We start from the raw sequence: 15,417 nt of genomic DNA on the forward strand, positions 1-15,417 counted from the left end.
TAGGAGAGAGACAATGGGAAAGCAGCAATATTTGAAGAGATAACTGTCAAGTACTTTCTAAAATCTGATGAAAGACATCAACCCATAGCATAGATTCAGGAGGCTCAGCAAACTCCAAGCAGGATAAATACAAAGAAAACTACAATTAAGTACATCATAATGCAACTGTTAAAAACCAGAGATACACAGAACCAATAGAGTTTGTTCTAGAAAATTACTTCTCAGTGAAAATTTACTGATGTTGGTGCTACTCTGATTAAAATGCTTACATTTACAAATACAAAATCAACATGTTCTTGAGGTCAAATTGGAGGAGTAAAACCATATCAGAACAAAAGACATCATCTTTTTCTGGCTTGAGTAAGTTTGCTACTTGCAACCAAAGAATCTAACTGAAATCCCCCTTTGAGTATTTCTACCTTACCAAGCCTCTTCTTCCCTTACCTGACCATTCTAGCTTTTTGGCTGAAGGTGGGGCTTTTAGTTCTGCTTAATTTCTCTCCTAATCCTAGAATTCCTAGATTTTCACAGTTGTATTTCTCTGGCAACCAAGTGAGTGAGCCTCCCTGGGGGGTTCTGATGAGAGAACCATCTTGGTTACTGACCCTGAAAAGCACTGTCCAGTCAATCACTTTTGCCTTTGGGGTCTGTTTACTACAGTTGGAATAGGCAGTCAAAAAGGAACAGTGTAATGGATTCTACTTGCTTTTCTGGATTTGCTCAAGTGGTTTTGTAAAGCAGATGCTACACAAATACAACAAAATAGATTGTACCTGACTTGGGACAGTGGGAGCATACTAAAACCCCTGAAGACTGATGGATTTCAACCAGTGTCCTATCTTGTATTCAGATGGAGAGATAGATGTAACTTGTCTAATTTGAATATTTGTCAGAGCCTACAGTTTTCCAGGCAGGCCTTGCTGCAGTTTTCAGGTTGTTCTACCTGCTTGATTTTCCCTGTTCACTTCTTGAGCTGATACAAGTCAAACCTGGTACTGTATCAAGATCCTCATGACATATAGCCAGTACAGTCTGGAACTGTGCTTGTCTGCTCAAATCAAGAACAAAATGTGCACATATTAACCCCTTGCACGTAACCTCCCTCATTATTCAGTTCTCCCACAGAGTCTGGGCTGCTGTTAGGACTGTGGCCCTTTGATTTGGGGCCCAGATTTCCTTCCTAGATCTTGCCATTCTCTCTCCCAGGAGATAGATCCTGATCTCACATAACTAGCTGTTATCTGGGGTTAGGTCTTGTATACCATGAGTATCATTCATTCATTGTTTGTTTTTATACATTTTTATCAATCACTTACTATGTGTCTGCCCCCATATTAGGTGCTGAAAATATAGTGGTGAACAAAAAGGTGTAACCCTTGTTCTCAGAGAGTTTATATTCTAGTGGGGAAGAAAGACATTAAACAAATAACAAGACAAACAAATATCTAATTACAAACTGTGATAAGTGCTATGAAGGATGAGAACAAAATTCTTAAAGGAAATACCAGGCAGGATCTAATTTGGTTTGGGTCAGAGGTCAGGAAAGGCCTCCTGCAGTCAGCCAAGTGATGCTATGGGAAAGAGCACTCCATGATGAGAAAAAAACAGGTGAAAGGGCTCAGAGGTAGCACTGAGCTTGGCCTTTTTGATGATTTTAATAGTGGTCAGTGAGACTAGAGCACTGATTGCCAACCCTGGCCATATTAGTTTCCGGTGGCTGCCATAACTAATCACCACAAACTTAGGGCCTAAAACAACAGAACTTACTTTCTCATAGATCTGGAGAACAGAAGTACAAAATAGTATCACTGGGCTGAAATCCAGCTGTTGGCAGTGTTCCTTCCAGAGGCTCCAGGAGAGAATCCATTCCTTGCTGTTCCAGCTTTTGGTGGCTGCTGGCATCCCTTGGCTTATGGCCACATCACTCCAGATCTTCAGATCTCTCTCTTCTCCACCTTCATGTCACCTTTTCCGCTGTGTGTGTCAAATCTCCCTCTGCCTCTCTTGTATGAGGACAATTGTGACTATATTTAGAACCCACCCGAATAATACAAGATATTCTCCCCCATCTCAAGAACCTTAATCACAACTGCAAAATCCTTTTTTGCCATGCAAAGTAACATCTACAGGTTTCAGGGATTAGGACCTGATATCTTTGGGAACCGTTATTCAGCCCACCACTCTGAACTGCATTAGAAGTCCAGGAAGAAGTTTTAAATATGCATCGCCCATGTTCCACCTTAGATCACTTAAATCAGGATCTCTGTTTGAGGCCTGGGCACGGGTATTCTTTATTTTTTTAATCTTATTTATTTATTTATTTATTTATTTATTTTTTGGCTGTGTTGGGTCTTCGTTGCTGTGCGCGGGCTTTCTCTATGTGCGGCGAGTGGGGACTACTCTTTGTTGCGGCACGTGGGCTTCTCTTTGCGGTGGCTTCTCGTGTTGCAGAGCATGGGCTCTAGGCACATGGGCTTCAGCAGTTGTGGCACGTGGGCTCAGTAGTTGTGGCTTGGAGGCTATAGAGCGCAGGCTCAGTAGTTGTGGGGCACAGGCTTAGTTGCTCTGTGGCATGTGGGATCTTCCCAGACCAGGACTCGAACCCGTGTCCCCTGCATTGGCAGGTGGATTCTTAACCACTGTGCCACCAGGGAAGTCCCATGGGTGTTCTTTAAAAGCTCCCCAGGTGACTCTGAAACAACTCCTAGACTACTAGGCTGAGAACTACTAAGACTAGAACCTGATGCAGGAAGAGCAGTTGTCATAGCAAGCAGAATGTCTTCACTGTTTGGAGACTTCTGCTGCTATTAACCTGGTGGGACCTGTCTTGGCCCTGCCTCCTTCAGTTCTTAGTTCTGCTTCTCCATCAAGCAGACATTAAGGTCTTGGACTGTGTGATGCCTGAGTCTGTCAAAGTTGTAAAGAATGTGTGGAGGTAACAAGTTAATGAGGATCCAACTTAGCTGGCCTCACACAAATATAGACTTGAGTATTCTGGAGTTGTAAGTCCAAGTGTGAAGAACATGCACTAAAGGTACTAAGTTACCTTTGTAGATTTGTAAAAAAAATTAACTTTGCTCTGACCTATGAACCAATCTTAAAGGCAGGTCCAGAATTGGGGAAACATGTCAGAGCCCTCCAGAACTCACTACTTGTCTTAGCCATAAAAAGGGAATTTTTTTTCTTTCTTACTGCACCCACTAACCTATGAAAATATTGATTTTTTTTCAGTGAAAATATTTGGGGAAAATGGTAATTTGTTCTATTAAGATCCCTGTGGTTTTCAGCAGCTTTGGCCTTAAGGAGAAAAGTAATCTCACAAGCATGTAGGCATGTCATTTGGGAGCTATGAGAATGACCATGCAGTGTGCTAAGAATCTGATAATCTGAGAAAAAGAACCAATTTAGGGAGTTCCTCTATAGCTATTTGCTAGTAGACCAGTATTTGCACACTGTAGCTTGCAGGATCTCAGTTCCTCAACCAGGAATCAAACCCAGGCCCTCGACATGGGGAGCACAGAGTCCTAACCACTGGGCCGCCAGGAAATGCCCTGGATCAATGTTTTCCAATGCCAGTTCGAGAGACATTCCCAGGCCCAACTCACCACCAGGCCATTAATTTGAGGGAAGCATATTTGCTTTTACAAATCACTGAATTGTCTCTGGGGAGGTAAAGATGCAATGATCTCCTTTTTGGAGGCTGCAGCCTTTTCATGATTGAATCTACTAATAGGCTCCATCCACAAGAGAATGTCAGTAATACCTGGAAAAGTGTGGGTTGCATCTTTAACTACTGGGAATATTTAACTGGAAATCCTTTGTGGGTGGGTGCAAGGTCTGCGTAGCATCATCTTTCTGATGCTGTATAACATCATCTCTAGCACAATGCCACATTTGGTCTTTTCTCCTTATCGTTGACAGTCACCTCAACTGGGACTGGACATCACTGAAAAGATTCAATGAAAACATGATGCTTCATTTGGGAAGTCCTTCTACCATCTTTCTCCTTGTAGCTACCCTCTTCTTGTTTCCATTATTACGTGTGCCTTAGTATCTTGTATCACTTGATAAAAATATTAAATGTGTCTGCTTATTACTGGGCTTCCTTTTGGGTACCTTTTCAACTTAGGGAGGCTGGGTGGTGAGGTTCTTTTCTGAGTCTGTAGTACTGAGCATGCTCAGTGCTCAAAAAAGGATTGAGTTTATGATGGTCTCCCTTTCTGAACCCCTTTTTAAAGCTCTCTATTTAATATATCCTTTCTTTTGCAAAATGGCAGTTTCACGTCCTGTGAATACCTTGCCTTTTCTCTTGATTACCCCTTCGAAGTGGAAACCTATGAGATACATGGTAATCACAAAAAATTCTTTCCTGCTAAGAAGATCTGGCAGGTGGTCCCAGTAATACTTATTCTTATCTAGGAAGTGGTTCAATTATTTTCATCTCTGACAAAACGATGAACTTCAGAGGATTCGCCCAAGGAGAGAGGATGGAAGGATTAGAATCGCTGGCTTCACCATCCCCATGTGAAGTAAAATACCTGAAAACAGCCTCCCTCTCAAGCATAAATTCCCCTCTTTGTCCAAAGAATAGCAGTAGTGAGGCGTTGGCATGCAGATACTTGCAAAGTGAAAATGGATACACTTCCACAGCTCCTCATCCCTGGCCTGGAGGACAGCCTGCCAACCACGCATGCATGTTGGTTTGGCACCGAGACAAATGTTCCCTGGAGCATAGACTGAAACCACCACACTGATATCACATGGAACACCAGCCAAATTCTGACCTTGCTCTCTGTAGGTGAGTGGCTGTGGAATTAACCTGAGATGGTTTCCTGCTCCAGCCTGGTTGGTAGGCTGGATTTTTGTTTTGGGGTTTTTTTTCCTAATGCCACAGTCGAATCTTGTTGCTCTCCTCATTCCACTGGTATCTACCAGCCACAGAACCACTCTCCCGATCTTGGCTTGTGAACAGTGGGCAACTACTTGGCTGCGAGAAATGGGCAAACCACCTGATTTCTTCTTGCCCCTTGAGAGGGAAGGGCCACGAATGGACTGTTCCAAAATCGTGCCCGGGTGGCAGGGTCTGCGGCTGGCATCGCGGGCATCTGCGATTGCAGTTCGTTCCTTTTGCACCCTTCTCTTCTATATTTTCTCCCACTGCTACAACTCCTCCCAGCCCCTTTTTTTGTTTCCAACTCTTATTTATTCAGAGCTTCCAATATTCTAAGTTTTTCATGAATTCAGGGCTTTAATTTAGCATGTGGGTGCTGGCACTTCCAGCAAGCTGCTTTGGTCATTATTTCCAACTTGAGGGAATAAAGAAGCAGCAGGGTGCAGTGGAGAGAGGGGGGCTGGGAGACAGAAGGCCCCGTCCTAGTCCCGGGTCTGCTTCTAACTGGCTGTGGGACCTGGCTGGGACACGCCCTGGCTGCCAGCCTCCATTTCCTCCCCGACGGGATGGTAAGTCAGACTGAGATGATTTCTAAGGCTTGTCTCATGCTGTCATTCTATGGTGCTCACTGGTCACGTGAAATCCATATGGGGCTGTGCCAGTCTCACTTTCCTTTTTGTTTCGAAAAACTTTCTTGTTAAATGGATGAATGAGGAACTGTAAGCAGAGTCCCTAAACTAGATTCCTCCAATGCAGAGTATTGAGGGGAAAACTTTTCTTTAAATCACTTTCCAGGGGCTATAGACTAGGAAAAACAAAACCAAACAAAACTGCACTTCCTGTCTTGAAACATGAAACAATGTTTTCCACCAGGATCAGAAAGTGATTCAAATGGTATTTGTTGTTTTCTAAAAATCCTACTTCTGTACTGTAGCATAAGCATGTATACTTGTTACAGTAAAATTGTACTTTTGGAAGGAAAAGGTTAAAGTTGGCTACTGATATTCATCAGGAGATGGATATTTAATCTTTAATCTCTTGTCCTAGGCCTCTACTTTGGATCAACTCATTATCCCGAATAAACGATGTGTCATTCCCATTATTTATGTTTCACTGCAGCCAAAGTATCTGGACCTCGTTTTAGTAAGCGCCATTCATTTCGACCCATTCAGTATTAATCTCCCTGCTAACATCTTTCCTGTTCTATGTGCTGTCCCCTATTTGCTTTTATGTTTTCTGCCGAGTGTTTATAAAAGGATAATCTTTTACAAAGCAGACAGAATTTTTGTGTATAAACTACTCTGTTTGAATGCCTCATTGATATACCATCTAGAAACTGAAGTGTTCAGCAAGATTAGCAAAGCCCTGAGCTATTGAGCTGGGGGAAAACATGAGAACCAGCCCCTTCTCTACAGGAGGCAAAGGTGACGAAAGATGCCTTTGCTTTCTCAGTAAGAGCAAAAGCAGAGCCATTGCCCACACAGGCCCCGATTGGCCTGACTGCCTGAAAGTTACAGGGGCACGAAGCGAGCAGCTCAGAAGTCACTGGGAAAGGGGTGAAGGGGGCGGTGGTCCTTTGGCCTCTTGACTGGAGTTTTCTCAGAAAATGCCATGGCTCTGCAGATGCTGAATTTACACATTGTCCTCACTTTGGCTAAAGTCTTTTAAACTTTCATGAACTACTTGCATGCTATGGCTCGTTGTTCCATGAGGTTCAGCCACTTGTGTTATTCTCGTCCACCTTGTGGAAAGGGCAGTAGTAGGAACTAAGTAGGACTCCAAGGAGGACGATGGTCTCTTCCTGCCTCCTCCGTCTCCTCTCTCCAGGCATTGGGATCCCATCCAAGCAGCCCTCTTTTGCAGAGAGGAAGGAGGGATCACTTCATTTCACAATGGACAAAGAAGGTTCCTTTGTGGGAGTTTGCATGGCATGGGGTCTCAAATGTGCCACCAATGAAAAGACTTAACAGATGGACTGAGAGAATAGGAATACGTTCAAGAAAAAAAAGAAAAAGAAAAAACATTAAAAAAAAATCAGTGGAAGCGGGTGGCGAGTCTGGCCACTGTAGGAGCTGAGCGCAGGAAGCCACACTGAGCAAATGCTTTGGACCTTAGACAGGGTGAGTTCAGCTGGTAGAGATGCATGGAAGCATCTGAAACACAAACTGTGCTTGGGTTTTTAGTTGGCAGTTTGTGGGAGAAAAAAAAAAATCCCAAGACACACGCTGCCAAAAATTATACGTGCCTTCAAAGAGTGTTTTTTTTCCAACAAATTGATCACTTTGATTACTCAATAGCAAGGTTTGTTATTTTCTCAGAAGTGCCCTTTGTATACATGAGCATTTTGCGTACATTTCCACATTTGTTAGGGAAAAGTTCAAAACAGACATGTGATTATGCCATTCTAATGGCATAAACCCTTAAACACAAAGGGCCCGTCAACTCTCTTCTGAAGATCTAAGCTATAAAAACACTCAAAATGAATCCATCAAGACCATCAACAGTCAGCACTGTGTAGGAGTTTCTTTTAGCTCAAAGCCACCACGGCTGGCCGTTTATTATGAGGATGCCGGCCCTTGCCTGAATCTGCAATCCACACCAAGATGAAGGCTGACAGACATTTGGAAAGAACCTTTATTTATTTATTTTTTTGTAACAGGTTTTTCTTTCTTGTCTGTTTTTTTTAAAAAATATTTATTTATTTATCTATCTATCTATTATTTATTTTTGGCTGCGCCGGGTCTTAGTTGCAGCACGCGGGATCTTCGTTGCAGCGTGTGGGTTCTTCAGTTGTGACATGAGGGCTTCTTAGTTGTGGCATGCATGTGGGATCTCGTTCCCCAACCAGGGATCAAACCCAGGCCCCCTGAATTGGGAGTGCGGAGTCTTACCCACTGGACCACCAGGGAAGTCCCTGGGAAGGACCTTGAATACAGTTCTATGGGGCACTCTGTGTGGCCTTTAGGGAAAATGACAACAGAATGACAGCTCTTCCTCACCAATTCGCAAGAAAGCTCTGTACTTGGGGGACGGTGAAGGGACTGGGAGGGACTGGGGAATTCTTACAGGGGGACTGGGGAATTCTTACATGGAGCCTGGGTCAACTGAGACAACGAAAAGAATACAGTGACTAGGTTCTCATGACAGGGAGTCAACCTCTTGACTGTAGGGAAATTCACAGTGTTGGCTCCTTTGACTTGGAAGAACCATGTTAAGAATATATAGGATTATTTTGAATAATTCAAATATTAATAAAAATTGCAACAGTAAAAAAAAAGAATATACAAAATAAGCTCTTCAAGTAGAGGGGCTGCTTCAGTTATTTCAGAGGTATTGATCTCAGTGGTGCCTCGTTTTGGACTTTATTTATTCAATTTTCCATTCCTTTTTCTTTTACACTACTATTTCTTTGTCTTCCCTTCTTTTCTCTTTAATTTTCTTTGCTACCCTCCACCCGCCCACCCTTTGTCTCTTCCTCCCTCTGTCATTTCCTGTCTTCATCTTCATCAGGGACTATAAAGTATAGAAAACATGATCTTTGCTACAAAAGGGTTACATATCAGTAGGTAAATATGACCAACCCCGAAGTGTCTAATGTACGGATTTTGCATTTCAGCACCTATCACGTATTAGCGGCTGCCTGGAGCCCTGTGTTGAGAGGATTCTGAGCTCAGAACTGGGCTCAGAGGGAATGAATGCCCTGATCAACTTGATGTGACAGCAAGGGACAGAGGGGAAGTGGGGAGGAGGAGCACTCGTGGCAGAAACTTGCCATCCTGGGTCTCAATCAGGGTTTATCAACTGTGGCACTATTGACGTTTGGACCGGATCATTCTTTGTTGTGAGAGCTGTCTTGTGCACTGTAGGATGTTTAGCAGCATCCCTGGCTTCTACACACTAGATGCCAGTAGCACCCTCACAGTTGTGACAACTAAAACTGTCTCTAGCCATTGCCAAATGTCCCCTGCGGGGTAAAATTGCCCCTGTTTTAAAACCACTTGTCTAAATAATTACCACAGAACTAAACATAGGGAAGTAAATGAGAAGGTGAAAGAGGCTGGAAGGATGCAGGGCTTTTGAGAGGAGATGAAGCTGTGTGGGAAATGGTAGGATGTGCGATGGCAGAGAAGAAGTCTCCGGTCACTGCTGTTGCCTGACAGGCTGTGCCTTGTGCTACATTCCACAGTTCTCAGGTTATCTCCACAACTAGACCAGGACCCTGGGGAACAGAGTCTTAGAGCACAGTAGGAAGGATTGGAGGTATAGTTTCTCAGTCATAAGACTGGTGGAACTCTGGATCATATCATCAATGAAGATGAAGTACTCAGTGCTGGAGATCTCAGTTTGCAAGGATGCTGCTTCTCCTTGGGGCTCATGAGAAGGTGGATGGGCCCAGACGCAGGGGAACAGCAAAGATGTTTGGAATTTTTAATGAGCAATGGGACCTGGGGCCCTAGGAGATGAAGGAAACTGGAATCATATCCATTTTAAACTCTCTCATGGGAGCTGGCTTATTCTCCTTAAATTTCCTGACTTGATCTGAATATTGGTAAACAGTAAACAAATATTAATGCATTTGATAAAATAAACCAGTGGCTTCAGGATACATTCAAAGTGCCCGAATCTATCCCAGACTCTGTTTCCATTTATAGGGCTGGGGTTTTAGCTCAGGTCATTTCAGGGGATGTGTGATGCCGTAGGAAGGTCTGGCTTTGACTTTAGCTCTGCTCCTTGCTCAGAATCTGAGACAACAAGCAACTCATCTCATGTCTCTGCCCCTTAGATTAGTATCTGTAAAATGGGGATCGTTTCCAGCTTCATAAGGCTGTCATGAGGGTTAAATGAGATGATATACATCAACTGCCATCTCCGGAGACTGGCACAAATTAGGGACTCAAAAAAGTGTTAATTACTTTCCTTCTCACCCTTCTTACTGAGTCTTGTAATCATTCTTCTCCAGTAGGTTAAGTGTGTGGGAAAGGACAGAGACTTCCGGTTTCTGAGAAAAGGTTCCTTGAAACTGCCTTCGGTCCCATTCTCCTCACTTTCAGAATGCTGACAGCTAATAAAATATGCATCAGCCTCAGATCAGACTGAAGGTTTGGGTGAGTATATGTACATTTATCCTAAGGCAGTAGGGCCTCTGGGCACTGCTGGTGTTTGGAGGCAAAAATCTTCTTCCTCACCCTGTTCACGTCTCTGTGCAATTGGAGGCCGTGATGTGCAACCGTGTCTTGAGCACAGTGAGGTACTTCATAGTGAGTAAAATACAGAAGTCATCTCAAGGAACCAAAAGAGAGGATATGTGTATCATCTTAGACAATTTCCTTCCAGAAACTCATAGGGTTGAACCATGAAAGCCTCCCTCTTTAGACAGGAAGGGGCTTTACTGAGGACATGAAGTCCAGCCCACTCTCCTGCCACACAGGGATCATAGTTCTGGGGAGCAGGGGTTTTCCCACCTAGCAAAACCATCTTGTTAGATCGAAGCAGTCTTGGGACTAGAGCCCGGCTCTCCCATACCTTTTTATCAGTCTGAGCTCACAGTGCCATCCTCTGCATTTCCCGGCTCGGCTTGTTCTGCCCTGCACCAAAGGAAAGTTGTTTAAGGGCTTCTGCCCTGCTTTAATGGAATTAGTCCTTTCTTCCTAACAAGGCCAGGTTCGCACATTCATGCAACATCACTTCAGTCATTCCCAGGTATACATCTATTGTATTCATGTCACAATTCTCCCACTTACCAGCTCCGAGATGCTGGGCATGTTACTCAGCCTATATTAGCTTTGTATTAGTCAAGTTTCTGTAGAGAAACAGAACCAATAGGAGATTATCCATGTATCTATACATCTATGAATTTTATACATATATTCATATATTCACTATATATATATACACATATATATATGAATTGGAATTGGTTCACAAGTCCCAGAATCTGCAGTTGGCAGGATGGAGACCCAGGAAGAACTAATATTTTAGTTAGAGTCCAAAGGCAAGGAAAAACTAATGTCCCAGCTCAGAGACAGTCAAGCAGGCGTTTCCCCTTACTTGAGGGAGGGTCAGCCTTTTTGTCTTCAACTGATTGGATGAGACCCACCCACATTAGGGAGGGCAATCTGCTTTACTCAGTCTACCTAGTTAATCTCATTGAAAATAACCTCACAGAAGCACCCAGAATAATGTTTGACCAAATATCTGGGTACCTGGTGGCCCAGTGAGGTTGACACATAAAATTAACCATCACAGCCTTCAATCACCCCATTTGTAGGACAAAGGTAATAATAGTACTTATCAGGTTGCTGAGAAGAACCCTCTCTGATCTTATGAGTGAATGAAAAGAAAAGTTCACGAAAATAGAGTGCCCTTATGGTACCTCAAAAAATGCTATCATGGTTGTTGTTTTTATCGAAAGCACTTACATTTAGGGACTAAGTCCCAGACAGAGGAAGATGAGGGTGCTGGGGAGGGCAGAGAGGCAGGGCTGGCTTCACACCCGTGTGACCTGAGTAGTCACACACTTAGAAAGGCCCTGTGCTTCTTTAACGCACTGCTGTTGCTGTGTCAAAATGCTTAATAACTGTTTAACAAGGGCCCTGCATTTCCATTTTGCACTGGACCTCGCAAATTATGTAGCTGGTCCTGGAGTGAGAAATAGGGAATCTTTAAAACATGCCCAGAGAGCATGGTAAGCTGGAGCCAACTGGCCTCTGCCACATCGTAAGTTCCCCTCCCTTTGCTGCGGAATTCTGCAGGCATGAAAACTGCCACAAGATATTCATTTTTAATGACTTGTTATGGGCTTCTTAGCAATATATCTTTGGGTATTAAGGTGTGGAGTCAGAGACTTAAAATGATTGATGTCTTTGCTCCACACAAAGGGTCTCCCACACTTACCCAGTGCCAGATATCCACTTGGGAAATTTATGGGAGCTCTCGGCAGCCTAAGCGGCCATCAAATATTAATCAAAAATATGTAATAACTAATATATACTTAAAGAATTCAGGAAAATTAATATTCAAGGGAAGCATTCAGAGACCCATAAAAATAACAAATGCTAAAGAGACTCAGTCAAAGTTGGCAGGCTCAGAACTCAGCCTGCTCTTAGACTCGCTTGGAGATTCTGCATTTGCTGTCTGGTCTTCAGATGCTGAGATGGCAGGAAGGGGGGCTTAGTGCTTATTCCATTGGATCTGGACTCCTACTAATGAAAGGAGCAAACTCCTACTTCAGGACACTGCCTTTCTACCTCAACCCCACCCCTTTTCCTCTGTACCTCTTTCTTATAGCATCAAGCACACCCAATCTGCAGCTAATTCTTTATGAGATTCTCTTTTGGCAGCCCCTTGAGGATACACTGTGCCTTATCTCTGTTTATATTTTCAACACCTAGGACAGTGGCTTGCATTAAGTATTAGATTGAACCACACGATATTTCTACTCCTGTAGGTCAAAAATGGGCAAATAGCAATTTTACATAGCTCAACTTTAAAAAAATGATAAATCAAATACACAGCAAAGTCCTACTGTATAGCACAACTATATTCAATATCATGTGATAAACCATAATGGAAAAGAATATGAAAAAGAATATATAGATATATATAACACCTAATCAATTTGCTGTACAGCAGAAATTAACACAACATTGTAAGTCAACGACACTTCAATAAAACTTTAAAAAAATGATACTACTGGACCTGTCCTTTTTAGTAAAACTTTTAAATTAGAACTGAATGATCTCCGCAGAGCAGACTGGAAAAATTCCGATAATTCTTGCTTTCAATCACTGAAACTTCTGATGATCCCATAAGCAGCAGGCAGATTTCCAGTCATTTACTGGGGGCAGTCTCATTTTGCAATTCATTAGCCAAAATAAAGGAGTGTAGACCTGCGTGGGGACTGGCAAAGTCAACTCAGTTGTCTCCAGTTACTGCTTTTGGTTGAGAATTTCTATAGTCTTTTCCTCCCCCTCATGTTTTTGGTTTTCAGCTCATTCTCACCACCATCCTAGGCCTGTTCTGCTTACTTTAGCAGCACTGGATATGCAGAGGAGTTAAGTGATTAACTTTTATTCACAAAATAAAAATTATTTAGCAGCAGAACTCAGATGAGCAGGGGCTGCTGTGAGTGACTCTCCCGATATTATCCCTGGAAAGACAGGGCTGCCCAGCTTCACAGGGGACAAGGGATGCTCTTTAGTCCCCAGAGGGGAGTGGATGTCAGCAGACTGAGTCTGCTTGGAAGGGAATACTTTGTTCGGGTGTTGGACCACCGTGGCAGTTGCTGGTCTCCTCTGTTATTGTGGAAAATCAGGAGCGGAGCCTGTCACTTGTCATCTGTTCTTCGAGTGTAACCAACTTTTCTTCCATGGGCCATTTGGTGTGACTATGAATGATGGCTCTGGCTAAATGACACCATCCTGATGGTGGAGTAAACAGAAGTGATGCTGGAACAGGCGCCTTGGATCCAGCCTGTGTTTCCAGAGAGCTGCAGAAAGGGCCTGGGATGGAGAGGACTGTGCAGCAGTTGGGGGCTGAGGTCTTGAGTGTGTCTCCTTTAACCTCCCTGAGCTACGGAGGCACAGCCCAGGCTATTGGTTGGAGAATGATCTTATACACACTCACTCTAGATTCCATGTGGGAGTTTAGAACATGCATGAAATTTAAGTACCTTTTAGTTCAATGCCCTCATTTTCTAACCAGAGACTCAGAGAGACCAAGTGCTTTATCTTAGGTCATATGGCTGATACTGGCAGAGCTGAAATGACAACCAGGTTTCCTGCCTCACAGCTATGTGCACCTTCTACTCTGTCCTGTGTCCTGTGTCCCATCCTATTTCCCCTATTCTTAGGTAACATTGTTTGAATAACAATTGTTTGTTTTTCGAGGATTTAAACAACTACTACCATATTAAATGTTCACATCAGTTGTAAAACTTAATTTAAGAATATTAAAATGAGAAAAAAACTGCATCGAGAAGTAGTATGGGATAGTGGATAGAAAAGCAAGTTCTAAATTTCAGAAAAACCGGGTCCAAGTTCTGGCTCTATCACTACCCACCCCCAACATCTTGGGCAAGTTACTCTCCATTTCTCTGTTTCATTATCTTGGGGCTAAAAATAGTACCTACTCCGAGGGTTGATGTGATGAGTAATTGAGATTATATATGTAAAATACTTGGCACATAATAGTGCACGATAAATTTGGACTATTATTATTTGTGTATGTGTTTGTATACATATTCTGTATCTATTTATGAGGGAGGCAGGGAGGAATACTTCACAGGAGGTAGCAATGCAGTTCTGGGGGATCGATATCTGGTTCTTTGTTTCAGTTTGCCTGTGGAAATATTTTCTGAGGCATAGTGCACTGCCACAACCCTTGGTTTCCAGGAGCATTTACTGGTCAGGCCCTAGGTAATATTGAAATCCGTTAATAAGATATGCTGTTTTTCATATTTTTGCGCCCCCTTTAGCATCCTCCCCCAGGGTTTAATATGAGTTACAGGAGATAATTCATGCAAAGAGCACTTTCCATGTATATATTTGCTTTGCATGCGTCTGGTGTATAGTAACTGCTCAATAAACATCAGTGGCTATCATTATTGTACAGAGCCTTTTGTGGAGTTGTATGAGAGGAAAAAGAATAAAATATTATTAATTTCACAAACAACTTTTTGTTCATCTATCTGGATATCATATTAATTTTCCAATTAATTTTCTTCACAACCCAGGTGGGAGGAGTAGGATGTATCCTTTCCATTGTACAGGTGGGGCAACCGAGACACTGAAAGGTGACATCACCAACAGGCTGTGACCTAAGGAGTCAGGACCAGAACCAGATCTGGAATACAGACTTCCTGGCTCCTGACCCATGTTCCCTTCTGCCCTGCAGCCTTCACCAGCAGGCCAAAGGGACCAAGGAGGTATCTGTTTCAGGACTCTCTCATTTGCCCTTGAAAGTTTATCATCTATTGACTGAGTGTTGACCAAAAACATACTAATTCCTGAGGCGACCTTACAGGATGTCCTGTTGAGGCTTTTCCTCCTCTTTTGTCAGTGCTTTGCTGGCAGATTAAAATTCAGTGGACCCCAATTGTAGGAAGTCTGATAAAATATTCTCTTCTCAGTTGCAAACAATTTCTCCATCTGCCACTTGGCTGAGAGGATCAGACTCAAACACCCTCATGAGAGGGGAGAGTGATACCAGGGAGAGGAAGGTACAGGAAACAGCAAGCGTTTGTGCCTGGACACAATGTCTACCTGTCTGATGCAGCTGACTACTCAGCTCTGTTAAGCAGCTGGTTTTTCTTCACCAAATTGACCGAATCCATATAAAATTACTTTTGCCAAATATGTGGTATCTTGTAGATGTAGCTGTATATATGCTGTGCATTAATCTTTAGAGAAACAACATATTTGGGGTTTGGCTGTGAGGTACGTGTAAGCTAGGGAGGGAAAAGATTGGAGGATATATGAAGCGAGATCAGAAAAGCTGATTTGGGAAAAGTGATGCAGTTTGCTAAA

The 15,417-nt window shown here is 43.1% G+C and overlaps 1 protein-coding gene across 18 annotated transcripts in view; it reads left to right on the plus strand.

Annotated features, from left to right (window-relative positions):
- Positions 1 to 15,417, plus strand: part of LOC308612554 (uncharacterized protein) — a 164,087-nt gene that overhangs the window by 55,366 nt on the left and 93,304 nt on the right. For 3 of the 18 annotated variants that reach the window (XR_014015122.1, XM_081225094.1, XM_081225091.1), the window contains exon 1: positions 9,344 to 9,996. The exons of the other annotated variants lie outside the window; for them this stretch is intronic. Coding sequence is in view for 1 of the 3 variants with exons in the window: in XM_081225091.1 (XP_081081217.1) it covers positions 9,964 to 9,996 (33 nt within the window). In the remaining 2 variants the exon portion in view is untranslated. Of the gene's footprint in view, positions 1 to 9,343; positions 9,997 to 15,417 lie in introns of those variants that run through there. 18 annotated transcript variants of the gene reach the window in all.

The sequence above is a fragment of the Mesoplodon bidens genome (genome assembly GCF_964165515.1).
Source record: "Mesoplodon bidens genome assembly, chromosome: 2".
In the NCBI taxonomy this organism is placed as follows: Eukaryota; Metazoa; Chordata; class Mammalia; order Artiodactyla; family Ziphiidae; genus Mesoplodon; species Mesoplodon bidens.